The sequence below is a fragment of the Hippopotamus amphibius genome, chromosome 3, assembly GCF_030028045.1.
Source record: "Hippopotamus amphibius kiboko isolate mHipAmp2 chromosome 3, mHipAmp2.hap2, whole genome shotgun sequence".
NCBI classification, from domain to species: domain Eukaryota; kingdom Metazoa; phylum Chordata; class Mammalia; order Artiodactyla; family Hippopotamidae; genus Hippopotamus; species Hippopotamus amphibius.
The window spans coordinates 198,070,020-198,097,026 of NC_080188.1; the positions used below are offsets into that span (position 1 = coordinate 198,070,020).

The following is a 27,007-nucleotide window of genomic DNA, read 5'->3' on the forward strand; positions in this document are numbered from 1 at the left end:
TCTCTGATCTGGGCCCTTGGATAACAAAGGGAGGGCGAGCCCACTCCTCGTGAGACCGGAGAGCCTCTCGCTGCTGGACTCCTGGACGGGGTCTAGAACGGAGGGGTGGATGGTTGAGGGAGGGCCCAGCACAGAGCCGGCAGGCGGGACTCACTTAGCCTCCGGGTCATACTCTGCCCAGATGGCCTTGAACTCGTCCAGGTGGTGAGGGCCCAGGATGGACCAGTCCCGCGTCAGGTAGTCAAAGTTGTCCATGATGACGGCCACAAAGAGGTTGATGATCTGCAGGAGGAGAACAGAGGGCTCCCTGCTCGGGAAGGCAGGTGGCACGGGGGGCGGCGTGGGGGCTGGCGGTGTCCGCGGGGTCTGGGGTCCGTCGTGTCTTCCTGCCTGGGCCCTGCGTCCCAGCCCTCCTGACGACTCCATCCCGCACACAAGCAGCCTGGGTCACTCTGCCCTGGCCCAGGCGGTGCCCTCTGCGGGGGTTCCTGGGGCTCCTCCTCTAAACCCCAACCTCAGCCTCTCGTCCACACCCCAGAGGGACGCTGGTCCCCGACGCTGCGCCTGTGCTGCCCTCGTCTGTTCTGTACGTCGGGCGTCCCTTTGAAATGCACACGGACCCCGGCACCCAGGGAGCACTTTCAGGGCCAGGGCTGTGTCCTGTTCACGCTTCTGCCCCCTGCACTGAGCCCAGGGGACACCAGGTACTCAGACAACCGTCTTAGTGAACGGAGGAAAGAGAAAGCGCGAAGGGGCCGGGGCCGGGGCCGGGGCTCTTCGCCTCCCACGAGCGAGCGCAGACAGCAGCCCTGGAACCTCAAAGCCATCCGTGCCATTTCCAAGCCCACTGTGACCTCCTTCGGGACCTTGTTTGCAGACTCTCAGCCTCCTCACAGCAGAGCAGCTGCTCCTTTCGAGGAGGGGGAGGGCAGGCGGCTTTCCTGGAGGCCTCTGTCTACTGATATTTCAGGGAGAACCTCACTAAATGCTTCTGACTACTAATTGCCACAGCCACAGCAGAAGAGGTAAAACCTTACAGCAACGCCTCTTGCAAACACACTCAGAAAACGAAGCCACGACCAGGACAGGGACAACCTAGCCAGACCCCGTCTCTTGTGTCCCTGAGCTCGGTCCCTGGAGAGACAGAGGCGACAGGAGTCCTGCCTCAGAGCATCTCAGCGTAGCCCTCTGGGCTCACCAGGAAGGCGCAGAGCATGTAGAAGCTGATGAAGTAGTAGTAGGCGAAGTCAGTGCCGCAGGTGCGTTCCTCCCCAGGGCCGTAGTCGGACTCAGGGTCGCACAGCTGGCCGTAGCTGCAGGCCAGCAGGATCTCCTGCCACGCCTCACCTGTGGCGCACCTGGAAGGCAGGGCTCCGTCGGCCTCTCACTCTGGTTCCCGTGGGTGGCCCCTTCTCAGCCGCTCGGAGCAGGGCGTGCGGGGAGCAGGCTGGGTGCCCCCAGGACCCCGGGACCCCGGGCGGCTCAGCCCCACCGTCCCCCTGTGCTACGCTCCCCGGCTCTACCCCTCGTGGGGCACCACAGGCAGGAGCTGAACAAAGAAAGGGGGCTTCCTGGATGGAGGAGCAACATCAGTCCCGGATTCAAGCCAGTGGTGGGGCAGCAAGAGAGCTGACCCAGGGTCGGGGAGGCCTCAGCGACCCTCAAGGGACATTCCACCTCTGTCTCCCGCCTCAGGGCAGCATGGGTGGGCGCGTCTGCAGGTCCCCACTCGCGGCCAGGGCGCAAGGAAGACAGGGGCCACTCGCTCAAAAACGATGTGAACAGTGGCGCTGGCTGTACAGGGTGAGCATCCTAAGAGGACTGCAGAGCCTCGGCCCTCCGAGCACAGGGCCCCCACGCGGAGCCAGCCCGCCCCACCGCAGGCCAGAGGGCGGGGCCTCCTGCCTGAAGAGCAGCAGCACCGCCTGCGGGAAGGTCTGGAAGTTGTTGTTGCGGTTGATCTGGGTCCCGTCCACCAGGGCGATCTTCCCGAACATCTGCAGGTCACGACAGGCTCGGCTTTGGCACCCGGGCGCGCCGCCCCGGCCCATCTCCCGCCACCCCTGCCTCCTCCAAATGCCCTCCACTTCAGGCCACGTCACACCTGAAGCCAGATTAACTGGGCTGCAGTGGACCCTTGAGCCACAGCGGGGTAACTTTACAGTCCGCCCTTGGGCCATCTGTATCCGCGGTTCCGCACCCACGGATCTCACCAACCGCGAATCGCGGGGTACCGTAGTGTATATTTACTGAAAACATCGCGCCTAAGTGGCCTCCTGCAGTTCAAACCTGCTGCGTTGCTCCAGGGTCACCTCCATGTTCAAGGGTGGGTGAAGTTTTTCCCCGCAAGCCCAAGAAATCTGGGGGGCGGACCCGTTTTCCTAACCAGAATCTGACTTAGGGGCTCAACGTAGGGTGCAGGGCGCTCCAGGAGGGGGAGGGGGCAGGCCGGGACCACCCCAGCCTCCAACGGGGCCTCGGAGAGCAATCCGGCCCTCGGCCCCGGCTGCTTCCGCCTGACCGTCGCCTTCTGAGAAGGGACCGCCTCCTTCTCTGCAGCCGAGCCGGGCTGACGGGATGCCCGGGGCAGGACGGGTGACGGGCCCAGCCTGCAGGCCGGCCGGGCCTCCCGCGCGCCCCTGCGGCCCCGCACCTGCATGCCGATGACCGCGTAGATGAAGAACAGCATGACGATGAGCAGGGCCACGTAGGGCAGGGCCTGCGGGCGAGGGCCGAGGCTCAGGGCGCAGGGCTCCGCCGCCCGCCCGGCCGCCCCGCCCTCCCTCAGCTCGCCGGGGCGCCCTGGGCAGCACGGGTGCCCGCCCCCCGCGGCCCCTGCGCCCCGGGCCGCGGCCGGGCGGGGCGCACCTGGAAGGACTTGATGAAGGTCCAGAGCAGCGTGCGCACGCCCTCCGCGCGGCTCAGCAGCTTGATCAGCCTCATGACGCGGAACAGGCGGAAGAAGGCGCTGGAGATGCGGGCGCTCTCGTCGGGGTCCTGCGGGGCGCCCCCCAGGGTCAGTCTGGGGCCGGGGGCGGGGCGGGGGGTGTGGGGAGGGCAGGAGGGGCAGTGTGTGCGGACATGTCGGGGTGGGGGGACTTCCAGCCCGCCCCGCGGCCCTGCTGGGCGCTCGGGCTGACCCTCTCTGGGCGCAGGGCCCGGGCTTGCTCAGCTGCAGGCGGGGTGGCCTGGGCGCGGAGCAGTGCGCTGAGCGGACAGGGGGCTTGTTCCGGGGGGAGGCGGCCGCCGGGCCCCGCGCTGGCCCTTCTGGGGCTCCCGCCTCACCTCACCTCCTCCCCAAGCGGTCCCTCAGCCGAGGACCCTGGCAGCTCTCCCGCCCCTCCCCCAGTGTCCACCCAGTGCACAGTCTCCCAGAAGCTCAGCTGCTCTGTGGCCATCAATCCACTCCCTGCCCCACCCTGCCCCGCGTATGGCTGTCCCAAGCCGGGAGGCCTCTGCCCACGCGCCAGCCTTAGACCCCGGGTGACTCCGGCCGGGGAGAGCCCCCGGCCCGGCCTCCCAGGTCCCCACAGGCTTGGTGCTGGTGACCTGTCTCTGAGCGTCCGTGCCATCCAGCTCTCTCTGGACGCTCCCGTCAGCACAGAGGCCGTGCGCCAGGGCTCCGAGAAAGCCACCGCATCCATGCACGCTCTGGGGGTGCAGAGCCCCCGCCCACCCCCACCCGGAGCCGCCGGGGCCCGCGCGGGGCAGGGGGCCCTGAGCGCGTCCGCCCCATGCAGTCCAGCGGCCAGGCCGGCGCATGCACGCGGCAGGGCAGAGCTGGCGGGAGGGCCGGCAGGCTCATGCAGCCTGGAATTACAAGGTTCCCGCAGCCGCCACCCAGGCAATACAGTCCCCCGCTGGAGGCCAGGAAGGTCTGTGGAGAGAGAGAGGGGGAGGGAGGAGAGAGAGGAGGGACACGGTGGGGGGGAGGTGAGGAGAGGCGTCAGAGAGGACAGACCACAGAGCGTTAAAGAGAGAACAGAGCAGAGCGCCCCGGGGTGAAGAGCCCAGGACGGCCGGTCAGGGCGGGGAGGGTGGGTGTGAGGACGCGGCTGTGGGGACAGTGAGGGGACAGGCTGGGGGCCGGGGAGCAAGAAGAGGAGGGAAGACGGAAAAAAGGCAGGTCCCTCCTCGCCTCTGAGAGGCAACCTGTGTGTTGGGGGGGGGGGGGGTGGGTGGCCTGTGATGCTGGGGCCGTCGGGGGCGGGGCTGCGGGCTGGGATGGGCCGCACATGGGAAAGTACCTGCTCGTGGTCACAAGCGGAGTCACACCCCTGTCTCCTGGGTCCAGGGGTGCTGGGCAGCTCCCTTGTGCCGCTGAGGCCCTTACAGGGGCCCCATCCTCCGTGGCAGAGGCCCTCTGGGGGAGCCTGAGACCCCCCAGCGGGTGCGTCTCTGCCCACCCCGCCCCCGCCTGGGAGCAGGACCTAGGCTTCCCTCTCAGGGGCCAGGCTCTTAAAGGGGGGCACGGAGTGTGGGGAGCAGCCTTGGTTCCTGTTTACTCTGAGCTCCTCCCTTGGGGCACCTTCCAGGAGAAGCCCTGTTTCTGGAGCCCTGGGATGGGGCATCCTTGTTCTATCTTCTAACTATTTGTGGGGGACTGGTTCCCAGGACTCTGGGTTCCCCGCCAGGCAGCATTCTCCCAGGCAGCTTTCAACGGGACCCTGGTTCTCGGCCCAGGCCGCGCATCAGAATCCCACAGAGAACTTAAAAAACACATATACCTTTGCTGGCTCCCCACCCCGGCTGGTTAAGTCAGCTCCCGGGGCTGGGCCTGGCTTCCGGGTGTAAGTGCGCCCCCGGTGATTTAATACGCAGCCAGGGCGACAAGCCGCGGCCCCTGCCTGCGCGGCCTGCAGGGCTCCGCCAGGCGCACGTGGCTATTTGCATCACAGGGAAGATTACACAGACTCAGAAATCCCTCTCCTCAGCGGCCGCATTTCAAGTGACGGGTGGACACGGGCGGCCCGTGGCTACGGCACCGGGCAGGGCAGAGCCGTGACTGCCGGGAGCGCTAACGGACGGTGCGGCCCCAGTCTGCTCTCCGGCTTATGCGCCAGGAATATAAATCAGCATGTAATTCAAAGTCTTAACATGACTTCAAGCACACAGTCCTGGCAAGGGACATCTGCTGTCCCTGAACACCACACGGTGACCATGGGCTTCCCGGGCCCTCCTGCACGAAGGAGACTGCTCTGCTTTACCCCAGCTGCCCTGGGAGGGACCTCACACTCCGAGAAGGAGTGTGTAACGTGGGCTGAGACGGCTGGTGAGAAGTGCTGCTCTCAGACCCCGGAGCCTCTGGGAGGCCGCGTCCCAGCAAAACCTGAGCGTGAGGGAAACGCACACAGGCACGCAAGGCGCCCTGCTCTGCCCAGAATGCACCGGGGCCCCGCGGGCCCGCCCCTCCAGACCTGCCGGATGCAGGATGCTCTTCCCCACACCGCTCCCAGCATGCAGCTGGCAGGTTCTCTAATGGGGGGGGCGGGGGCGGAGAGGCAGGGGAATGCCTTTGGATTTCAACCTCGGACTCCGGGCTCTGCCCCTCCCCGTCCCCTGCTACCCTCCTCCACCCTCACCCCGCAGCCACCTCGGCTTCCGCGCCTCAGCGAGGCCACCCCGGAGGGCTCCGCCTCTGGGATCTTGACCTTTGGCAGGACCCAGCCCCCACCCCCCGCCCCCGCTGGTGTTCACCCCACCGCCAGGCCTCATCCCCTCCGGCCCTCCTGGTCTAGTTCCTGGGGCACTTACTGGGCACGTGTACTGAGACCCAGCACGCTGGCCCTCGAGACCACAGGCGTCCCGGTGTCTGAGCCCTCGTCCCAGGCCCCAGGGCCGCCACGCACGACTCCAGGGAGAAGCTGGGCAGTCGGCCTCTCCCACCCCCAGGATCAAAGCCCCGCCTCCTGGCCGCGTGGCGGCCCGTCAGCTTCCCGCGGTGGGTTCCCGATGGCAGCTGTCCCTCAGAGGCACGTCACACTGTCACTCCCACTGCGCGCCCTCCCCGGGACTCTGCCTGCCCCTCAGATGCCCTCCCGGTGCCCAGGCCGGACGCCTCTGCCCCCTTCACACTTTGCATCCCTCCCGCCTCTGCCTCACACGTATTTTCCCAGGGCCCTGAGCGTGCCCTCTTCGGCCTCCCGTGAGGCCCTAACAGTTTGCTCAGTGGTGTCTTCCCTCCTCCATGCTGGCTCCACCCACAGCCTCCGTTTCCCCACAGTGAAGGGGGTCTGTGCCCTCCGGTAACCGCCTGCACCAGCCTCAGGCGAAGCTGTTTCCTGAACCGGCCGCCTTGATTTCCCGGCCCTGCAGCCCCTGCTCCGTGCTTGTAATGGACCCCAGCCCCGCCGCCCACAGGCGGCTCCCTGGCCACCGGCCCCGTGGCCTTGCCGGCTGGAAGGCCGCGGGAACCTCCGCTCCCCCCAGGCTTCGGCCATCCCCTCCCTTCCTTTCTGGGGTGGCTGCCACGTGCCGGAGGCAGTGACCCTCGGATCCTGGGCTGCGTTTCCAGCGACGTGTGGCCCACCCGCTCATGCACACGGGCGCCCAAGCGCCGGCACCGGAGCAGAATCACGGAGACGCTGCCCCCCCCCCTTCTCCTCGAGGTACGGGGTCTCCTCCACGCCTTCCTTCCTGCGGCCCCGGGCGGCACTCAGCTCGCCTGCTGCCGCTCCGGAGCGGTGACCTTCCCTGCTCTTCCCCACGTCCACCCGGCCCCCTCCTGCTCTGGGGGCGACTGCCGTTCCCAGAGCCAGCCCTCTCCGGGGACGCAGGGTCTCCCGCCCTCTCACCCTCTCAAGGACGTTGCTCCCGCCGCGGCCCCCTCACTGTCTGATTCTCCCGTGAGCCCGGGATGTGCTCTAATTTCTCCCATTTTCAGAAAACTCTCCTTGGCTCCACCCTGCCTCCCCACCTTCTAGGCTGTTTCTCTTTGTAGCGAAGAGAGAACCGTCCAGCCTCATACCCCGCCCTGCCCTCCTCAGCCCACTCCAGCCGGGCGTCCTTCCCCGAGATTCCCATGAAGCCTGGGCTGCCGGGCTCAGCCTCCGGACCTTTGCTCTCCAAACACCCCTCTCTCCAGTAGCTGGCCTCACCCACTCCCCCGACTCTAAATGCCAGTGCCTCCCTAGGGTCTCCGGTTCAGGTGTGCAGCCTGGCCAGCCTCTGTGCTCCGGGCTCGGAAATCCAAGCCTGCCCCGTGCGCGTCCCCCTCTGGATGCCCGGCAAGCACCCCGAGCTGCCGCGCCCCAGGCGGGACTCTTGCTTCCCGCCTCACACCTGCTGCTCCGGGAGTTTCCAGGCTCAGTAAACGGAAGCTCAGTTTCCTGCGCAAAATCCTTGTATTCGCCGATGATCATTTTTCCTCTCACCCTACGTCAAGGTCATCAGCAAATACCATCAGCTCAATGCTCCAAGCGGGTCTGGCTGCCGGCCACTTCTCCCCTCCTGACCGCCCCGGGGGGCCCCTAGTGCCCCCTACGTCTTGCCCTCAGCCCAGCAGCCGGAGCGATCCTCTGAGCACTGACGTCGGACCAGGTGTAAACGCCTCCCAGGCTCTCATCTTCCCCAGAACAGAACCCAGGGTTGTAAGCTTGGCTTTCCAGGGCCAGCGTGATCCGGCCCCTCCCTCTCCCTGAGCTGGCGCTGGTCCTACAGCAGGGCCCGTGCACCCCCTGCGTACCCGCCCCATGCACCACCTCCCATTCCCCTCACTCTAAGTCTCCACCTGCTTGGCTTTTCCTCCCCCCGTGGACTGGTCACACCCGCCACGTGTAGGTTTATTTTTACAGTCTGCACCCCCGCCTTGTTGGTTGCTGTGTCTCCGGCCCACGTGGCAGGCACTCAGTATCTGAGGAGTGAACGGCTGCCTCCCTGGCTGTACCGCGGCTTGTAGCTGCTCTCACCTCCAGCCCTTCACCTCCAGGTTAACTGTTTACAGGTGTAGCTTTAATCCTTCCTCTGCCCTGGTCGAAGACCTCCAACGGCCCCCACTGCCGGCTACACGAGGTTCAAGCCCCCCCGCCTCTCCAGCTGTACCTCTCCCCTCCGCACACTTGTGTGCTTCTACTAACCAGACCTCTCTGCGCACCCCAACCTTCTGTTTATTCCTCTCCCTCCTGCACCCCTCCTGCAGCAGCCCTGCTGTGCTCCCCTCGCCACCTCCTGTCACCCTCTCCTGCAGGACCCCCTCAGATGGCGCCTCCTCCATGAAGCCTTCCCTGACCACCCCGCCCAGAGAGGATCTCTCCCTTCCACTGTGGCCCTTGCCAGGGGGCCGCCTGGCGCACTCATTGTGCCTGGAACCCGCGGTGTCTGTCTGTGCAGCAGGATTTGTAACCTGCAGCCCTGGGGGTGCCTGGCTGCACACGCGTCGGGTACCCTACAAGGGTCTGTGGCCTCAGCCGCACCCCAGCAATGGCTCCGCCCGCCGGGTACTCACATCGATCTCGCTGAGGATGACGTCAATGATGCTGCCGACGACAATCAGGAAGTCGAACACGTTCCAGGGGTCCCCAAAATAGCCCTGGGGGAGGGGCCGGGGTGAGCAGAGGGAGGGGCCGGGGTCCCCAAAATAGCCCCGGGGGAGGGGCCGCGCTGAGCAGTGGGAGGGACGTGGTCCCCAAAATAGCCCCGGGGGAGGGGCCGCGGTGAGCTGGGGGAGGGGCTGGGGTCCCCAAAATAGCCCTGAGGAGGGGTCCCTGGGTGAGCTTTCGGGAAGGGGCTCAGTGGCCAGCAGAGGGCCGCGGTCCCTGTCCGAGGGATGCACAACTGCAGGGCCAGGCGGGGTGGCCGTGATGCCACTTCTCACGGGTGCCCCAGGGCCCCACCCATCCCCACATCCCTCCCCTTGACTCCCCCGCTTCCAGAGCATAAAGTGGTCCAAGGTGAGGGCCGCGTGCCTGGGAACTCAGGATCTGGGGTCCTGGTCCACACAGGGAAGCCCCCCCACCGCACCTTGAAGCCCAGTCCAGTCTGGGGCTTGTAAGCAGACCTGACATGCGGCGGGTGGACTTGGAACTGAGGACACAGCAGGGGGCTCCTGGCCCTGGGGCTGCTCTCAGAGGCTTACGGGCAGGTGGGGTCACATGGCAGCCTCAAAGAAGGGGTGGGGAATGCATCGCATCTAGTCCTGCCGGCCAGTCCGGGCCGCCTGAGCGGTGTGCCGGCCCCGGGGCTGAGCCCGTTAGGAGCAGAAGCGGCAGAGGGAGGACGTCCTGTGGGCTGAGGCTGTGGGGCCCCGCAGGCGGGCCCGCCCTGGGCCACAGCTGCTCCCGTGCCCAGGACTCACCCTGGCCTTGAAGGCCATGAGCTTGAGGATCATCTCCAGCGTGAAGATGATGGTGAAGGCCACGTTGAGGATGTCTGAGATGTGGTTCATCTGCTCTGACTGGTTGTAGTGCTGGGGGGCCGGGGGGGACACAGGGAGGGGCTGGGGCTGGCTCTCCACCCTGCGGGAAGCCCTCCCAGAGCCCCGCCTTCTCCCCGGGCCCCCTGCCCACCTTCCTTTCATCTCAGAAAACGAGGAGCCTGCTCTAGCAACAGCCTCGAAGGGCCCATGGGGGAAGAGGCGGGGGCCCGACCCCAGTCCCGGGAGGCCCCCCAGCAGGGCTCTGTGACCGGCCCCCCTGAGCTGCTTGGGTGCAGGGCCGGGGAGGAAGACGTCTGGGTTGGGACCGCCACCACCTGCAGGTGGCACCTGAGGTCAGCAGGCAGCTGTGCCCGCGAGCCACCCGGGCACACAGAGCAGCCGGAAGCAACGCCTTCAGCCCCTCGAGCCTCTCGTGACCCTCCCGAGACGTACGTCCTTGTGACATCTGCCACCACCCTCTCACCCTTTCTAAAAGAAAGTTGACGAAACCCCACTTCTTCCGCAGAACCTTCCCAGGCGGTGGAAGGCGCTGGCCTCGCCCCCCGGCAGGGCTGCTGGACTCTGCGTGGCTCCTGAGCCCCTGTCTGCTCAGGGCCCCCGGCTCCGTGACTCCCTGTCCAGACCTCCCCACCCCGGGACCAGTGGTTGTGTCGCTGGGAGTGTCTGGGGCTCCAGGGCCAGGGCGCCTTGGTGCGCCTCTATTTACGCGGGGCGGCAGGGGTGGGATGCTTAATTAAGGCTGGTAACGAGGCTGCCGGTTGTGACCGGTCTGTGAAGCGTGCCCGTCTCCGCAGCGACACCTGTTCCGTGAATACTGCGCCCACTTTGCTTGGGCCTGGAGCCGACATTCCAACCACCTGCACCACCCAGGTTCGCGAGAACAGAAGGAGAGCCCTTCGTGCCTCCCGCCGCCCCGCCCTGCCAGGCCCGGCCGGGGCGCTGCTCGGGGCCCGGTCCCGGGGGGGGGGGGTTACCTGCATGCCCAGGCAGACGGTGTTGAGCATGATGAGGGCGAACATCAGGTACTCGAAGTGGGAGGAGGTGACGACGTACCACACCTGGTACTGGTACGGGTTTTTGGGGATGTAGCACCTCAGGGGGCGGGCCTTCAGGGCGTACTGCACGCACTGGCGCTGGGGCACGACACGGCGGCGGGTCAGCGCGCGGCGCCCTGCCTCTCCCCGCGCCCGCGGGCCGCAGGGGCCCCGCACCGGAAGGCGGAGGGCAGCCCCGGCCCAGGGCCGCCGCCGGGCTGTGCAGGGGCGGGGCGCCTGGGGGCCGCGGTTCCCGCGGAGCCCTGCCCGGGGGCTCTGGGCATCACGCCGGGTCCGCGGGAGACCCCAGCCGAGGACGCGTGGCGCGCCAGGCGGGAGACGGGGCGGGTGGCTCTGGGCGTCCCCCGGGGGGTCTGGGACCGCCGCCCCCGCCCCCACCCTTTGCCTGGCCCGAGCCTCGGCCCGGCCGGCGGGGGCCCGGAGCGGGGGCCCGGCACCTGGTTCTTGTCCAGCTCGCAGTTCTTGTACTCGGTCTCGCCCTGCTCCTGGAAGGTGACGATGACGAAGCCCACGAAGATGTTCATCATGAAGAAGGCGATGAGGATGATGTAGGCGATGAAGAAGACGGCCACCTCCATGCGCGCGTTGTGCACGGGGCCCCTGTCCTCCTCGTGGGAGTCCACGGCCTTGTACAGCAGCCTGGGGGGGCGGGGCGGTGAGGCGGAGCCAGGCCGGGCGGGGCGGGCTCGGACCCCTCCCCCCCGCCCCACGCCGTGGGGCGCCAGGGGCCCTTCTGGACGCTCCCACGGTGGGGGAGACGCGAGGACGCCGCCCGGAAGGGCTGGGGCGGGCGGAAGGGGCCTGTCTTCCACCCCCCACGGGGTGCCCCGGCTCCCCCAGTCACTCGGGCAGAGAGGCCCCCGCCCGGTGAGCCCTGGCCAGGCTGTGTGTGGCGGGAGCGGTGAGCACGCCAGCGCTGTGCGCGCTCGGCGAGAGCCGCTGTGGCCGCTGAACGCCCGGCGCGCCCGCCGCAGTGCAGGGGGGTGGGCGGCCGTGTTGCCAGGCCCCGCCCTCACTCACTCAGGCCATCCCTCGAAGGTGGACACGGTGAAGAGTGACATCATGGCCGAGAGCACGTTGTCGAAGTGGAAGTCATTGTGTGTCCACTGGCGGGGACGCAGCCCTATCTGCGTGGGGTCCCCGTCCTTGTACACGTAGTAATAGCCCCTGCAGCAGGGAGGCCTGGTCACCGCACTGGGCACTCCTGTCCCCCCACGTCCTCCAGGCCCCGGGCGGTGAGTATGAGGGAGCAGGGCGGGTATGGACCGGGGACCTTCCCCAAGGTCACCCAAGGAGGGGGCTTCTGTGAGACTGAGGGGCTCAGGGTCCCCCGTTCCCCCGGAGGAAGGAACAGCCTGCCCCCGCACGAGGACCCCCCCACCCCCACCCCCCGCACACCTGCACTCCTCCTCCGTCATCTTGGACAAGTCATTGCAGCGGAAGAACTTCCCCTGCATCCCGTAGGGAGGGAGACCGGTTGTCATGGAAACAGGATTGAAAGATGGGGTGGAGGGGAGGAGGGAAGGCAGGGCCTGGGTCTTCCTTTTGGAGGGTGGTCTAGCCATGGGGGCAGGGCCCCAGGGTAGTTCCCTCAGCCACCCTGGGGCTCCCCGCCAGGCGGACAGCTGCGAGGCCGGGAGCCAGCTCCTCGGATGGCGAGCTTTGCTGAGCTCCCCAGGCTGGGCCCGAGGAAGGAAAACACGGGCGCGGCTTGGCCTCTGCTCCCCGCTCAGGGGCCTCTGTCCCTGCCCCCACTGCTGGGTCTCCCCCTCACAGAGCAAGAGGAGGGTTTGCCCCACCTCCCCCACTTTCCTCCTCCGGCCCTGGGGTGGCTGCAGGGACGGAGCCCAGCTGGGCCCAGATGACACATCTTATCTCAGAACGGAGCAGGGGTCCCAGGACACTCGCCCCCAAGGCTGAGTAGGGGGCTCTGGGATCCCCCCTGCTGTCTGCAGCCTGGGCAGTCTCCCTTGATCTACATCACGTATTGGGCGCCCACAGAAGATTTTGTTTCAACAAAAGGAGTTGATTGCTAGGTCTGACGGTGGCTAAATTAAGTTTGCGCCCGTAGATGCTGGTCCGGGTCCTTCGAAGGCTGGGAGAGGGAGATGCCTGGGCCAGGGACACAGCAGCAGCTGAAGGCACGGCCACCCCATCACCGCAGGCTCTTGCCGTCCCCACCACCTCCCCCTGATGTCACTGAGCAGAGGGTGAATGTGAGGCAGGGGACACTGGGGGAGAGGACACAGCTGCCGCTGGGCAGGTTTCTGGGCACCTGAAACCAGACACCCAGTCTAGTGGGGAAGGCAGATATAACACGGAGGCACGTGACGAGCGCATTACGTGTGGGATGTAAGTGCCGCCTGGACCCGGTGTCCGGCCGTGATCTGGGCGGGAACTGGGGGTCTGTTGATAAGAGACGCGCACACAGAAGGTGTTGGGGGTGGGGGGCCACTTGCTCACTCATTCCCTGGGGGAGCGAGTCTTGGGGGCCTGGACGGGTGCCGGGGCGAGGATGAGTCGTGCAGAGGTGCTGCGCTCAGGGGGTCCCAGGGCCCCCAGGCTGAAGAGGTGGAGCCTGGAGATGGGGGCTAGGGCCGAGCACAGACCACTGTGAGCACTAGGTTTGGAGGCTAAGCTGCCTCAGTCCAGACGCCCCTCCCGCCCCTCCAGGACAGAGACCCACAGGACCTGGACCCCAAAGGTCCTCTGGGAGCCCCACCCTGCTGGCTTTCCCCAAAGTCTGCCCCTGCCCATGGGGAGGGCCCTGTGGGGTTTGCTCCATGGCCCCTCAAGCCCTAGCAGAGGCTGGGATGCGAGGAAATGCTCGGTAAATGTTTGTTGAATGAATGATTGATGGTAAGGGGATGCCAACTGCATGTCTAAGAATGACCGAGGTTATGTCCTTGTGATTGAAAAGCTGGTGCTGTGGGAGCGGGAGCAGAGGGTCATGGAAGGAAGGGTCATGCGTGTGGGTGGTGTCCTCAGGTGTCCGTGTCTGTGTCCTGCAGGTGATCTAAGAGCCAGAGGCATCCAGAGCTCAGTTCCGAGGGAGAAGACGGCCTGTTGGACTGATTCCCAGGTTCTCCCAGGAAAGTGAGAACAGAAAGGGGGGCAGCTTCAAGACGAGAAACGATGGACTCCCACCTGCAGGAGCTCCCAGTGGACACGCCGGGCGGTGCACAGGGTGCAGCGGCCGGGGTGGGCGTGTATTAGACAGGCCTGGCCCCGGCCCGGAGCGGGTGGAGAGGATGGGGCGGGGGGTGCTGCCAGGCCCGGCAGGTGGGGGCCTTCCTCCTGGAGAGCCAGCACTGGCCCGCAGAGCCCTGGGGCCGGGGGGGGCATCACAGGGAACCGAGCGCGGCCTCTCAGGGCTTGGCCTCACCCCTGTGCGTTCAGAACATCTGCCTCACCGTCCGGGGCTCCCCTTGCTTGGGGGGAAACGGACCGGCAGTTGCCTCGGCCCGGGAGCGGGCCCCGGAGCTGGGGAGGGAGGCGGGGTGGGGGCTCACCTTGAAGAGCTGGACGCCGATGCAGGCGAACATGAACTGCAGGAGCGTGGTGACCAGCACGATGTTCCCGATGGTGCGGATGGCCACGAACACGCACTGCACCACGTGCTGGGGACGCGGGGACGCGGGCCCGTCGGCACCGCTCCCCGCCCCCGCCGCCCCGCCCGGCCCGGGGCCCCCGCGCGCGGCGCAAGCCCAGCTGCCTCCCGGCTTGCTGGGGGCCGGGGAGGGCTCGGGGGGCGCAGCCACGCCTCCACCCCCACTGCGCACAGGCGCTGGCGCGGGCCCAGCACTGTCTGGGCTGGGCCGGGACCCGGCCGGGCAGCCCCGCCCTCCCCAGGGTCCCGCGGCCCCTCTCACCTTCAGCCCTTTGGCCCTGTTGATGGCCCGGAGCGGTCGGAGCACCCTGAGCACCCTCAGGATTTTCACCACGGAGATGGTGCTGGACCTGGGGGACGGCCTGCTCAGCCCTGCACCCGCCCCCCCGCTCTCCGCCCCCGCACCCGTCTCCCCCGGCTTCCTTAAGCTCCGCCCCAGGACAGAGGGGCCTCCCCCCCCCCCACCCCGGCTGGTTTCCTCCGGGGCTGCCGGCAGACCCTGCCTCTCCCATCAGACTGGAGCCCTCTGCGCGCAGGGCCGTGCTCCCCGTGGGGCCTGGGGGCTGCCTCCTCCTCTCCACACCCCCTCGCGGTCTCCAGCACACACTCTGCCCACCCAGCCCTGTCCCTTCAGTCTGGTTGGGGACGACCCAAGGGACCCCCCACTCCAGCCAGTGGCCCTGAGAGGCCCTCCCCTGGCGGCTCGGGGCCCACCCACCGACGGCGGGCGGGCTCCCACGCTGGGGCCCCAGGCTGCCCCGCTCACTCGAGTCCCATGGAGATCAGGGACACGGCCACCACCACCAGGTCCAGGATGTTGAAGTAGTTGCGGCAGAAGGAGCCCTTGTGCAGGAAGGCCCCGTAGGCGGTCATCTGGGGAGAGAGGCGGCATCCTAGGTGCGGAGGAGCCTGGGGACACTCCTTGCTGGGTTCTCAGGGCATTGCCCTGTCCTCTGCGCCCGGTTCTGGGAGCACAGGGACCTCGCATGGGCAGCGAGACCAAGGGAGCCCGGGTCTCCTTCCTTACAGAGCCACAGGGGGGTGCCCTGCCCTGTGCTCTGCAGAAGGATACACGTCCTCCTCCTCCTCCTCCCTGGAAAGCATCCTAGGCATGGGTGGGTCAGGCTGAACAGCTCCTCAAGGACTGAAGACCTTGCCCACACACCCCCCACCCCCACACACGTGCTATATCCCAACCCAGAGGGGCCGCTTTCTCCTCTCTGAGCACGTCCCAGTCACGGCTGTACAATGCATTTGCCTCTGCTTCGTCCTCCTGGACGGTCCCTGCTCTCTCTCTAATGAAGTCCTGTGCAATTTCAAGGCCTAACTCTAACGTCACCACCTCCAGGAAGTCCTCCTGGACCTCAGGGAAGCCACCATCTCCCTCTGATCAATTCCTTTAATAACTGGGGCCCTGAAAGAAGGGACTGTCCTCACTTCATCCTGCAGCCTGCTCTGGGCCTGCTCCCTCTGCACGGCTCCCCTCTTCCCTCCTGATTCGTGGAGGTGAAGGCTGGGGCTCCGGGTCCCAGTCACAGATGGGACGCCTCTGCCTCCAGACCCGCCCCCTCCCCCCCCACCCCTTGATGGTGTGAACCCAGTGTGTCCGCCTTGGGAATGGGGGGGCCGTGTGCCGCGGACGGGGGTGGGAGGGCCGTGAGAGGGCGGAGCTGCCAGAAACCCGCCCAGGGCCGCGGCTGATTCCCTGGGATCCTGGGGGAGGCCTTTCCGTGGCTGGTAGCAAAAGTCCGGGAACGGATCACAGCTCCCAGGTCCAAGCCGAGGCAAGCTGTGCCTTGACGGTGGAAGAACGTGCCCACGGCTTCAGAGACACGCACGGCGCTCGGCGGAGAGCCCCACGGGCTGCAGGCTGACGGTACCTCGTGCCTCTGCACCGCCCCCCTGCCTGCTCGCCCGCTCACGCCGGCTCGGGAGCTGAGACCGTCGTCTCCTGGGTCCTGTGAGCCTCTCCCTGCTGCTCTCCGCCGCCTTCTTGCTTTTCCCTCCTCCCTGCAACCCAGCCCCCGAGGGAGCAGAAGCCACAGCAGGTCTGGTGCCTGGCCTGGAGATGCCCCTCGGCCAGGAGGTCTGCCTCACAGCCGTCCCTCACCTTGAGGACAATCTCCACGGTGAAGACAGAGGTGAACGCGATGTCAAAATACCCCAGGATCTGGTGACAGGGCAGAGGTGGGTGAGAGGAGGAGCAGAGCAGTGACAGCACCCTTGTCTTCGTCAGCAGCCCCACCCCCACCCCCACCCCCATCACTGCTAAAACCCAGCAACAGAGTCTGTCTAGGCCCCATGCTGTGACATCCCTGTTCACAGGAGTGAGCTGGGCCGTCTTGGCCCCTAAGGATTAAACTCTAAGCCACTCGGATGCCTGCAGCCACACAGAGGCGACGGCTGGACTCTGGGCATCAGGATGAGGCGCGTGGCTGGCTGAGGCTGGAGTGGGGAGGGCCGCGGAGCCGGCCACCGTCACCTGGTTCCTCACGGACACTGCCCGGATGGGGTCCTCGGCGGCCAGCGCGGCACTGCTGAGCAGGATGAAGAGCAGGATGAAGTTGGTGAACCAGGTGGCGTTGACGATGCGGTGACACAGGACGCGGACCCTGCGGGGCGGGGGAGGGTCAGGGGCCTTACCTGCCTGTGCCCAGATCCCCCCTCCCGGGTCTGAGGCGAAGGACAGCCGGCAGCCGGCAGCCGGGTGGCCTCTGGCTGGCCACGAGGGGCCCTGCCCCACCGTCTGTCCCTGCAGCCCCAGCCCCATCCCCCCACAAGCCCACCCCCAACACTGCACCCCGTGCCCTGGCCTTCCCAGCAAACCAGCCGACAGGCCCATCTGCACCCCTGAGGCCGACAGCTGAAACCCCATGGGGACTACGGTCTGTATGCTGAAGGTGTAAAATTGTGAAGCCCGTGAGAACGACAGCTCCGCCTGGCTCTCATCCCCTAGTCCTGCCTAAAATTGCCCTCGGAAAGGAACCAATACATGTGATCCCTCTTAGGTGTAAGTAACTGATAAGGCTTAAAGCATTGCTTCTCCCAGAGACACTAGCCCTTTAAACAGGGCATGAGATCTTACGCTAAAGGAATGGCTTTCTCACAGTGTAATTGTAGGCCCAGGGAGAGGGGGTCTTCTCAGAGCAGGAAGCAGCCCAGCAACCCCCCTGCCCCGCCGCCAAGGGGCCACGCACTTGTTGGTGGGGCTGAAGATGAAGAAGGCGCTGGCGTCTGGAATGGGCACGGCCTTCTCCTTCAGCTGCAGCTCCGCCAGCGGACGTGGTCGGGGGCTTACTGGGATCTCGGGCTCGTCTTCCTCATCATCCCCTGTGGGGCGGAGAGAGAGCCTGGGACGCCTTTCCACGCTCACCGCTCCCTGGCTCCTGGGCCCTGAACCCAGCCCTGAGCCCCCGGAGCCAGCGGGCAGGGCGGGCACGAGGGACCAGCAGAGTCAGCCAGGCGCCGCCCTTGCCCGCAGCACCCGGCGCCGAGCTGTCCAGACAACGGCCAGGCTCAGGACCTCCCGGAAGTGGGGCCAGGAGCAAGGTCCGCGAGCCTCGCCGTGGCATCTCCCGTCTCGGGGCTGGACGCGCCACCTGGAATGCTTATACGCGGGGGGTCCGGGGGGGCCCTGCTTTGCACGAGGCTGGCGTGCTGGGCCCGGCTCTGCCCCTGACTCACACGCCAGCGGGGCCTCCGTCCCTCCTGAGTGTCAGCCCCCCGGCTCGGGACAGTGGTGGGGGCAGGAGGCCCGTCGAGATCAACGGACTCCAAGCGTCTCTCCTGGGGTCGGGTTCCAAAACCCAGCACTCAGGGAGGAACTTCCAGCATGGAAAGAAGTCAGTACTCTTGGTCTTCCAGGCTGTCGCGGGGTGGGAGGGGGAGAGGCAGGCAGAGGGTCCCTCGGGCTCCTTCGCCGAGCCCTCGGCTCCGGGGGGGCAGCGCGCCAGCGATGAGACCGGGGGCACTCTGGAAAGTCGGGGCCCGTCCCGTGGGCGCCTCGCCCCACAGCCGTCTCCTCCGCTGGCCCCTGGCAGGGCCCTCCGGCTCTCTGCATCGCAGCGGCCTGTGCAGGGTCTGCCCCAGAGACCCCGTTTCTTCCTCGCCTGGCCCCGGCCACCAAGGGCCCCGGAGACGCATTTTGTGCTTAATCACAGAACTCGCATATTTGCTTCCTTTTTAAGCCTTAATTCTTATTTTTTCTGTCCACGCCCACAGTGTTAATGTCACTGCGTGCTTCTTTCATTGTCAGCCATTTCAAATTATCTTTGGAAAGAAGCAAGATAAACCCATTCAGCCCCCTGGGTAAGAGCTCCTCCACAGCCCACCCCCAGCCCCTCCCCCCACCCTCCCCCTTCTTGCCAGCCCTGCCCCCCCGCCCCGGACCTCAGGCTTCCTGGCTCAGCCTCTCCTATCTGCGTGGCGGCCACTCCCATCTACTAGAGAAGATTGTTAGATGAAGCAGATCAGGTTGAATTATTCCAAAACCCAAATGTTCCTTTCTGGCAGATATTTGAAGAAATATCCTTAGTCTTCTCTACACCAGCTCCATCCTCCCTACACTTTACTTTGCAAAATCCTTGCATTTCGTCCTTCTCTTTCTCCTCCTTCTCCCTCTCCTTCTTCCCCTTCTTCTTCTCCTTCTTCTCCTTCTTCTTCTTCTCCCTCTCCTCTTCCTCCTCCTTCCTCTTCTTCTTCTTGTGGATTTCTATATGGCTTTTTTCAGTTTTAATATTTTTATTGAAGTATAGTTGATTTACAATGTATGCTAATTTCTGCTGTACAGCACAGTGATTCAGTTATACATACGTATGTATATATATATATACACACACACACACACACACATTCTTTTTTTATATTCTTTCCCGTTATGGTTTATCACAGGATATTGAAGAACGGATAAAGATGTGGCATATATATACACACACACACACACACACACATACACGCACATATATAATGGACTACTACTCAGCCATTAAAAAGAACAAAATAATGCCATTCGCAGCAGCATGGATGCAACTAGAGATGGTCACACGAAGTGAAGTGAGTCAGACAGAGAAAGACACACACCACGTGATGTCACTTGTATGTGGGATCTAAAGTATGACACAAGTGAACCTAGCTATGAAATGGAAACAGACTTGGGCACAGAGAACAGCCTGGTAGTTGCCAAGGAGCGGGGGCTGGGGGAAGGATGGAGAGGGAGGTTGCGGTTAGCAGATGTAAGTTTTTATACACAGAACAGGTAAACAACCAGGTGCTACTGTAGAGCAGAGGAAGCTACTTTCAATATCCGATGATAAACCTTCACTCTGTGGATCGATGGCCTGTCTGGTGCCACACACCGCCGTTTGGAGCACAGGAGATCCTCCTGCAGCTTCGAGTCACGGGCGCAAACAGATGCCAACCAGCCGATTCCACAAACAGACGGGACACCGCACCAGCCACCAGGGTGGGAAGGACCCGGGAGCGAGCGGAGAGACCGAGAGCTCTGGGGCACCAGGCTCTCCCGGGCGGCCTTCTAGCCTTTGCCAGCCTGGGTGCTCCCTCCCAGCGTTCCCTCCCTGGCACCGAGGAGGAGGGGTCTGCTGCAGCCACAGGCTGTTTGCACCGACGAGGCGCGTGTGACGCCTCCCGCCCCGCGCCTTGTCTCCGTCACGTGGCTTTTCCTCCTCACTGTGCCCTGCGGGGATGCTGACGGTGTGCGGGCTGCCCGCTCCTGCACCGCACAGGTGGCAGCACCCCGCCCCCCGCCACGCACCGTGAGCTACTCTGTGCGGCCGGCGGGGCCACGGGTCTCTGGGCTCCTTGAAAACGGAGTCCTCAGCCCCGAAGCACGCAGCCGGCACTCAGTAATTACTGGCCGAATTAATGGAGCAGGGGATGTGTGCATCTTCCCGCTGTGTGTATGGTAGGGAGAGACAGGCTGGCCACGGCTCCTTTGCAAAACGAGGTACAGAAGGGATGTCCGCGTCCTGACGGTCTTGTGGACGGGTCCGGGTAGCGGACCCACGAGGGAGAGTTCGTCCCTGGGGGTGTCACCCCCGCACACCTGCCCCGCTCCCGGGACTCTCACCTGGGAAGTCGGCCGACGGGTAGGGGTCCTTCACCTCGTTGACGTTGGATTCAAACTCATCGATCTTCAGCTGGAGGAAGAAACACCATGAAGGTGAAAACCAGAGCTGTGGTTCCCACCGACTGAACACGACTGGCTGGAGGGCCACGTAGGTGTCCGCTCACCTAAGCCTCCCTACGGCCTGCGGGGCGGGTGCTATCAGGGTGACGCCCGTCTTACAAAGGGGAAGCCAGGCCCGGAAAGGTGAGGCAGGCTGCCCGAGCTCCCGGGACCCCTGCCTGTCTGAGCCTGAGCGCCGCGCCCCCGCTTAGCTCTGGAGAAGAGGGCGGAGTCCCCAGGCTGGGACCTGCTCTGGCGTCCGGCGCCCGCCCCTCTGAGCTCTGCCTCCGGCTCCAGGAAGGCAGAGCAGAGCCGGGCTGGGAAAGGCGGGCAGGGCTAGAGGTGGGGGAGGCCGGCCTGGGCCGCTCGCTGGAACGGGGAGGGACACCCTGCCTGGGGCGGGGAGCTGCGACTCAGAGGAAGTCTGGTGTCTGGATTGGGGTGTCTGTGTCCTCAGTACAGAGGGTTCCCCGTGACAGAGCTGCCCTCGGCTGGCTGGTGTCCTCAGCCGGCTGCTCCCCAGGCAGACAGCCCCTCTCCCGCCTCCCCGGACCCCCAGCACCCTGAGGCACCAGGCGAACGGGGGACTTCCAGAGGCCCCTCCCCGTGCGGCTCCTGAGAGCGCCGCCACCCCCGACGGGCTCACCTTGGCCGTGGTGGGGATGCCTTCTCCCTTGGGTTTCTGCTCCAGCTTCTTGGCCACCATCGACTTCTCCTCCTCTGACTTCTCTGGGAGCCCCCTGCGTTGGAAAACCAAGACAGCCCAACGTGGAGGCCCAGCTGGGAGGTTCGGGGAGACCCTCGGCGGACCCCGCCCACGGGCCGGGGGTGGGGTGGGGGCGGCTCCGTGGGGGGAGGGGCAGCGCCGGCCGGGCAGGCTCCGCGTCAGCCGCGCGCGGGGCCAGGGCTCGGCGGGCGGCCGGGCGGGGTGGCTCTGCACCCGGTGCACAGCGCGGGGCGGGTGTGCTCCGAGACGGGGGCTCCCGCGCGGCTCTCGCTCCCGTCCTCTCCCGTCCTGCCTCCACCAGGAGCGGGAGCGGGCGCCTTCCCGCCCCCCCCGCGGGCACCGGGGGAAGCAGGCCTGCGTCTAGAGCCCCTCCGTGCAGCTCCTGACCGGGGGGCTTGTCGGAAGTGCAAGCCTGCCCCCACCCCTGACCCCTGACCCCTGACCCCCTGAATCCGAGCCAGCATTTCACAAGCTCCCCCTTCGCACCTAGAGTTTGGGAAACACTGTCTAGAAGACCCGTCCTGCTCCTATCCCACGGGAGGGCCCAGGCCGCAGAGGGTCAAAGGGCAGACCCACAGGTGCCCGGCTCAGCAGAGGAAGGGGCTCCCTCCACGACGCCGGGGACTCAGTCGCAGGGCTGGCGGGAGGGCTCCCAGACCCCTCACCGGGGGCGGCCCGGCCTGCCCGGCTCGGCCCTCCTGTGCCCTGACTTGCCCCAGGACACCGCAGAGACTCAGCCGTGGCCCTGGGGCGCCGTCCCCGTGGCGTGGCCCCTGCTCCCCAGGCCCCGGGGCGCCTCCTGCCCAGGGCTGGGCCGGGCCCTGCCAGTCCCTCCCGCTGGGCGCACCCCACTCACTTGGACATCTTCCTGCGCCTCCGCTCCTCAGCCTTGGCCTTCTGGGCGGAGGTCAGGCTCTCCGCCTCCGCCAGGTTGTCCACGGCGATGGCCAGGAAGACGTTGAGGAGGATGTCTGGGGTGGCCGCTAAGGAGCTCGGGCGGTGGGGACGGACGCCTCCGGGGTGGACTTGGCAGGACCTGCCCCGTCCCCGCCCCCCGCCCTTGCTCCAGGCTCCCCGTCTTTCTGGGACGAATTCCTCCCACCTGTCGCCGGTCACCCTGTGGTTCTCTAACCTCCTCCTGTGCTACAGCTATACCCGCACTGCTACCTGCCGTGCCCCACCTCCCCACCCCCGTGAGCCCCCCCAGCAGAGGGCCTGGCCACCTTGACCCCCGCTTTAAGCCCAAGCCCCCTGCCCAGGCTCTTCTCTGCGCCCTGCGTCCAGGGGGCGGGGATACAGTTGCCGCAGACGAACAGGATGATGAAATAGATGCAGACGAGCACCCCGGGGTAGGACGGGCCGCCGTAGGCCATGATCCCGTCGTACATCACGGAGTTCCAGTCCTCCCCCGTCAGCACCTGGAGGGGGAGCGGGAGGGTGGGCGACACGGGGGGACGCCAGGGTCTTCTGTGGGGACTGCGTTGTCCGAGAGGCCCCTTCCGACGCTGCCCCCAGGCCTGTCCTCTCTTCATCCACGGCCCAGGGTGAAAGCTTCCGGGGATAGAAGACCCTAGTGTTGGCTCTTTGGAGCCAAGGAGCTTGACTGTGGGATCAAGGCCTTCAGGAGCTCTGTTCCTAAGGCTCAGGCTTCGCTGTGCTGCCCCCACTGGACCCCCTGCCTTTCCAGCCCCCAGAAAGAGTGTGAAGTCAGGTGCCTTGAAAGGCAGGATGCCTGAGCCGCCAGTGGGGTGACTGGAGGAACGAGGGTGACGCGTGTGTAGGGCGGGCCGGTTGTCACGCCGCCCTTCCTGCTGGCAATACCGAGGCGGTGTCCCCTGGGTACCGGCCCGACCGAGGGGAGCGCGTGTCTGCTCTGCGCTCAGGCAGCCTGTTCCGGAGGCCGTGGCTTTAGTGAGCGGTGGCCGAGCCACATCCCCGTGGCGGGAAGAGGTTTGTGCTCCTCTGGGGCTTTCGCAGCCTTGGGGAGGGAGAGCCCACCTTGTCTGACCTCGTGCTCAGAGAGTCTAGCAGCACCTGGGAGAGAAACCTCCCCGCCCACCCGACTCCTTCACTCATTAGCTGCCACCCTACTGTGGGCCAGCGCTCTGCTGGGCAAAGGGACAAAGACAAATAGGACACACTGGGCACAGCGCCCAGCCTCCACAACGTGGAGGAGACAGACAGGCCACCATTGCCTGGAGGGCATGCGGGCCCGCAGGGGGACGCTGGATCAGGGAAGGCTTCCTGGAGGAGGTGATGCCGCATCTGGAAGGGCCGGCGGCGGGCTTTAGCCTACCTGGAAGACACTGATGATGGCCTGCGGGAAGTTGTCGAAGTTGCTGCGCCGCACCTCGGTGTCCTCGAAGTCGTACCTGCCCCCAAAGAGCTGCATGCCCAGCAGGGCGAAGGTGGCGATGAAGAGGAAGAGGAGCAGCAGCAGGGAGGCGATGGAGCGGATGGAGTTGAGCAGGGACGCCACCAGGTTGCTCAGAGACGTCCAGTACCTGGAGGAGAGGGGCGGCCCCCACCGGGGTCCCTGCGGTCGGGGCGGCGGGGGGGAGGCCGGGGGCCGGGGGCCCGTGCGGGCAGGGCTGCCTGGATTCGGGCTACACGCCACCCTTCCTGCACTGGAGCTCGGATCTCTGTCATTTCATTCTGTTAGTGGGACGGCCGTTTAACTTCTGGTGCCACCACTAGACCCTGAACCCCATGGGGGTGAGGACCCCTCCTCCCTGTGCCCCCGCCCCCGTGCCCCTGCGCCCAGCACAGCCCCGGCCCAGACAGCCTTCCCGCACCCCCCTTCTCTGCTCTCCTTCCTCCCCCCCTTCTCCTCCTCCCCTCCCATCTTCCTTTCCTCCTTCCCTCTCCCAGTCTCTTCTTTTCCCCTTTCCTCCCTCTTTTCCATGCCCCCTCCTTCCCGCCATAGACAACGGCAGAGGGCAGAGGTAAGAAGGCAGGAGAGGCCCGAGGTGGAGGGGAAGGGCTTTCTCCCGCGGAGACTCTGGGCCGGACCAGGGGGGCGGGCGGGCAGGTGGGCGGAGGCTCTGGACGGGACCGGCGGGGCGGGCGGGGGCAGGTGGGCGGAGCCCTGGGCGGGACCGGCGGGGCGGGCGGGCAGGTGGGCGGAGACTCTGGGCGGGACCGGCGGGGCGGGCGGGCAGGTGGGCGGAGACTCTGGACGGGACCGGCGGGGCGGGCGGGCAGGTGGGCGGAGACTCTGGGCGGGACCGGCGGGGCGGGCGGGCAGGTGGGCGGAGACTCTGGGCGGGACCGGCGGGGCGGGCGGGGGCGCTCACTTGGTGACCTTGAAGATGCGCAGCAGGCGGACGCAGCGCAGCACGGAGATGCCGAGGGGCGTCATGGCGCCCGCCTCCACCAGCAGGATCTCCAGCAGGCCGCTGCACACCACGAAGCAGTCGAAGCGGTTGAAGACGGACATGAAGTACTGGCGCAGGCCCAGCCCGTACATCTTCATCAGCATCTCCACCGTGAACAGCGCCAGCAGCACCCGGTTGGCGACATCTGCGGGGGGCGGGGGGCGGGGGGGCAGAGCTCGCGCCGCTTTCCTGCCCGGTGCCGCCTCGGCCAAGCCGTCCACCCTGGGCACCCTCCCTGCGTTGTTTCCAGGCCATCGTCCCTTTCCTGCCCTCCAGATACAGTAAAACCTGGTGACTCTTCCCCGTGGAAGGAACATGATCTAGATTTCTAAGACGCTCAACCACACTGTACCCAGCAGGTCCACCCTCCTCCCTCCACCGGTCAACCCATGGGCATTTTAACGCCATTTCCCTGACCTCCCAGAAGCATGGGCACTGTTCACCAGCCTCTTGCTTTTTTTTTTTTTTTAACTTTGGGGATCTTAGTTCCCTGACCAGGGATTGAACCCATGCCTACTGCAGTGGAAGTGCAGAGTCCTAACCGCTGGGCCACCAGGGAATCCCCTCTTGCTTTTTCAAACATTGTCTTCTCTGGGCTTCCAGGACACCACATCCTTCTGGATTTCTCCTGCACTCCCTCTGCAGATGCACCCCTACCACCCCCCGGGGTGCTGGACTTGAGCTGTGCACGTGAGTACACACTGTCCTCTGGGGCTCTGGTGATGTCTTCTACGACCACAAGGAGGGCTCTCTAGGTGGCGCAGTGCTTAAGAATCCGCCTGTCAATGCAGGGGACACGGGTTCGATCCCTGCTCCAGGAAGATCCCACATGCCGCGGAGCCACGAAGCCCGTGCACCACAACTATTGAGCCCATGTGCTGCAACTACTGAAGCCCATGAGCCTAGAGCCTGTGCTCCGCAACAAGAGAAGCCACAGCAATGAGGAGCCCGCGCACCACAACGAAGAGTAGCCCCCACTCGCCGCAACTAAAGAAAGCCTGCGCACAGCAAAAAAAGACCCAACACAGCCAATAAAATAAATAAATAAATAAATAAATAAATTAATTAATTAATTAAAAAAAAAAGACCTCAAGCAGCTTCCTGAGCCAGAGGGACAGATACTGATAAGTGATGTCAGGTCTGTACAGGGAGGGCAGTGATGGAGGTAAATATAAGGTTAGAAGAGGGGGCTCCAGAGGAGGGGAGGTGGGCAGCAGGGAGACGCTGTGTTTCAAACGATAAACGAGGTAAAAGGAGGAAAGTAGCTAGAAGAGGAAATTGTCTTTTCCTCCGGGAAGGAGATAGGAAACAATGCTGCCGGCCATCCCTTCTCCGTGTCCCCTGCGTTCTTTTCTAAGCCTGGCATAGAGTATGTATGCAATAGGTAGCGGGTCAAAGATCGCTGCTTCTGCAATAGAACTTGAACTTGGACGCACAAGGTGCTCAATTACTGGTCACGTGTATGTCCAGTATGTACATGTGTGATCATTTGCCCGGACACCTGGCGAGCACCTGGAGGGTCCCCAAAGCGCTGCTGTTACTGCCCCTGGTAATGCCATGAGCAGAAGAGTGCCGCTGCCTAGAATTTCTAGAAAACAGTGTCAATGCCTCACCGGCCTCTTCTGCAAAACCTGAGGCGCCGTTGGCCTCGGCCACCGGCCACGTCTCACCTTGCAGGTGGGTCAACCAAAGAGGCTGGCGGTGGTGCTCCGAGGCGATCGACAGGGTGTTGAGGGCAACGACCAGGATGACCAGCCAGTAGAAGACCCTGGACTTCACCGCGTCGTGGCACTTCCAGCGGAAGACGCGGTTCCACTGCCTCCAGTGCCGGCTGAGGAGGGGGCAGGGAGGGTGGGGCCACGGCTGGGTTACTCCAGCGCCGCTCCCCTGGGCCACCGTCAGGCCCCTCCGGCCACACCGTGTCTCCCCACCTACTCCCTCCTCCAGCCACACGAGAGGAGCCAAGGCTGTGAGCCGCGGAGACAGACAGATGGCACATCTTGCCTCTTACAGCAAATGTCTCCACCTTTCAGGGGAGGTCGGTGAGGATGCTGACCGTGGAGGGAATTAGCGACAGCGCGGGCGCCGTGCTTAGTGCAGGGCCCGGCGCGGAGAGCGTTCCACACGGTTCCATCTTAGCTAAAGCAACACTGGGATGCCCCGCGTTGCCCGTCATAAGGGCAGTTCTTCAGCAAATCGGTCATGTCTGGTGCTGGGGAGGGTGTGTAGGAAGAGCACCTCCACCATCAGAGTGACCTTTGTGCCGCGTTTTCCAAGCTTTACAGTCTGCACGCCCTTTGACCCTGCCAGCCCGCTTCTGGGGATCTGCCGGCAGAAAGGGTCACCCTTACGCCCGACCGTTCCCGGTGGCACTGCTTGTATTGCCCCAAACGGGACAGATTAAATAAACAGACTACGATATACTGACACTGTGGAATATTTTACATTCAAAGATACATCAAAAGATGGTGTGCGTGCTATCCCAGCTTGCAGAGATGTGGAAGGACCGTAAACGCGCATCACTAAGCGAAGGAAGCTGATCTGAGAAGCCCACACACTGTGTGAGTCCAACTAAATGACGTTCTGGGAAAGGCAAGACCGTGAAGACAGGAAGATCCGTGCTCGGTTGCCAGGGTGGCAGGTGGGGTGTGAACAGGCAGAAACAGAGCGTTCTCAGGGCA

At 65.2% G+C, this 27,007-nt stretch overlaps 1 protein-coding gene across 1 annotated transcript in view; it reads right to left on the bottom strand.

Moving 5' to 3' along the window:
- Positions 1 to 27,007, bottom strand: part of CACNA1S (calcium voltage-gated channel subunit alpha1 S) — a 54,833-nt gene that overhangs the window by 4,854 nt on the left and 22,972 nt on the right. The window contains 25 exon segments of the mRNA XM_057727636.1: positions 155 to 282; positions 1,199 to 1,358; positions 1,906 to 1,997; positions 2,654 to 2,719; positions 2,869 to 2,997; positions 3,821 to 3,877; positions 8,444 to 8,527; positions 9,293 to 9,403; positions 10,348 to 10,506; positions 10,866 to 11,067; positions 11,449 to 11,595; positions 11,827 to 11,879; positions 13,941 to 14,048; positions 14,301 to 14,388; positions 14,805 to 14,911; positions 16,149 to 16,208; positions 16,521 to 16,650; positions 17,236 to 17,368; positions 20,124 to 20,193; positions 20,869 to 20,962; positions 21,806 to 21,920; positions 22,247 to 22,367; positions 23,246 to 23,453; positions 24,246 to 24,471; positions 25,997 to 26,157. Coding sequence (XP_057583619.1) covers positions 155 to 282; positions 1,199 to 1,358; positions 1,906 to 1,997; positions 2,654 to 2,719; positions 2,869 to 2,997; positions 3,821 to 3,877; positions 8,444 to 8,527; positions 9,293 to 9,403; positions 10,348 to 10,506; positions 10,866 to 11,067; positions 11,449 to 11,595; positions 11,827 to 11,879; positions 13,941 to 14,048; positions 14,301 to 14,388; positions 14,805 to 14,911; positions 16,149 to 16,208; positions 16,521 to 16,650; positions 17,236 to 17,368; positions 20,124 to 20,193; positions 20,869 to 20,962; positions 21,806 to 21,920; positions 22,247 to 22,367; positions 23,246 to 23,453; positions 24,246 to 24,471; positions 25,997 to 26,157 — 3,009 coding nt within the window.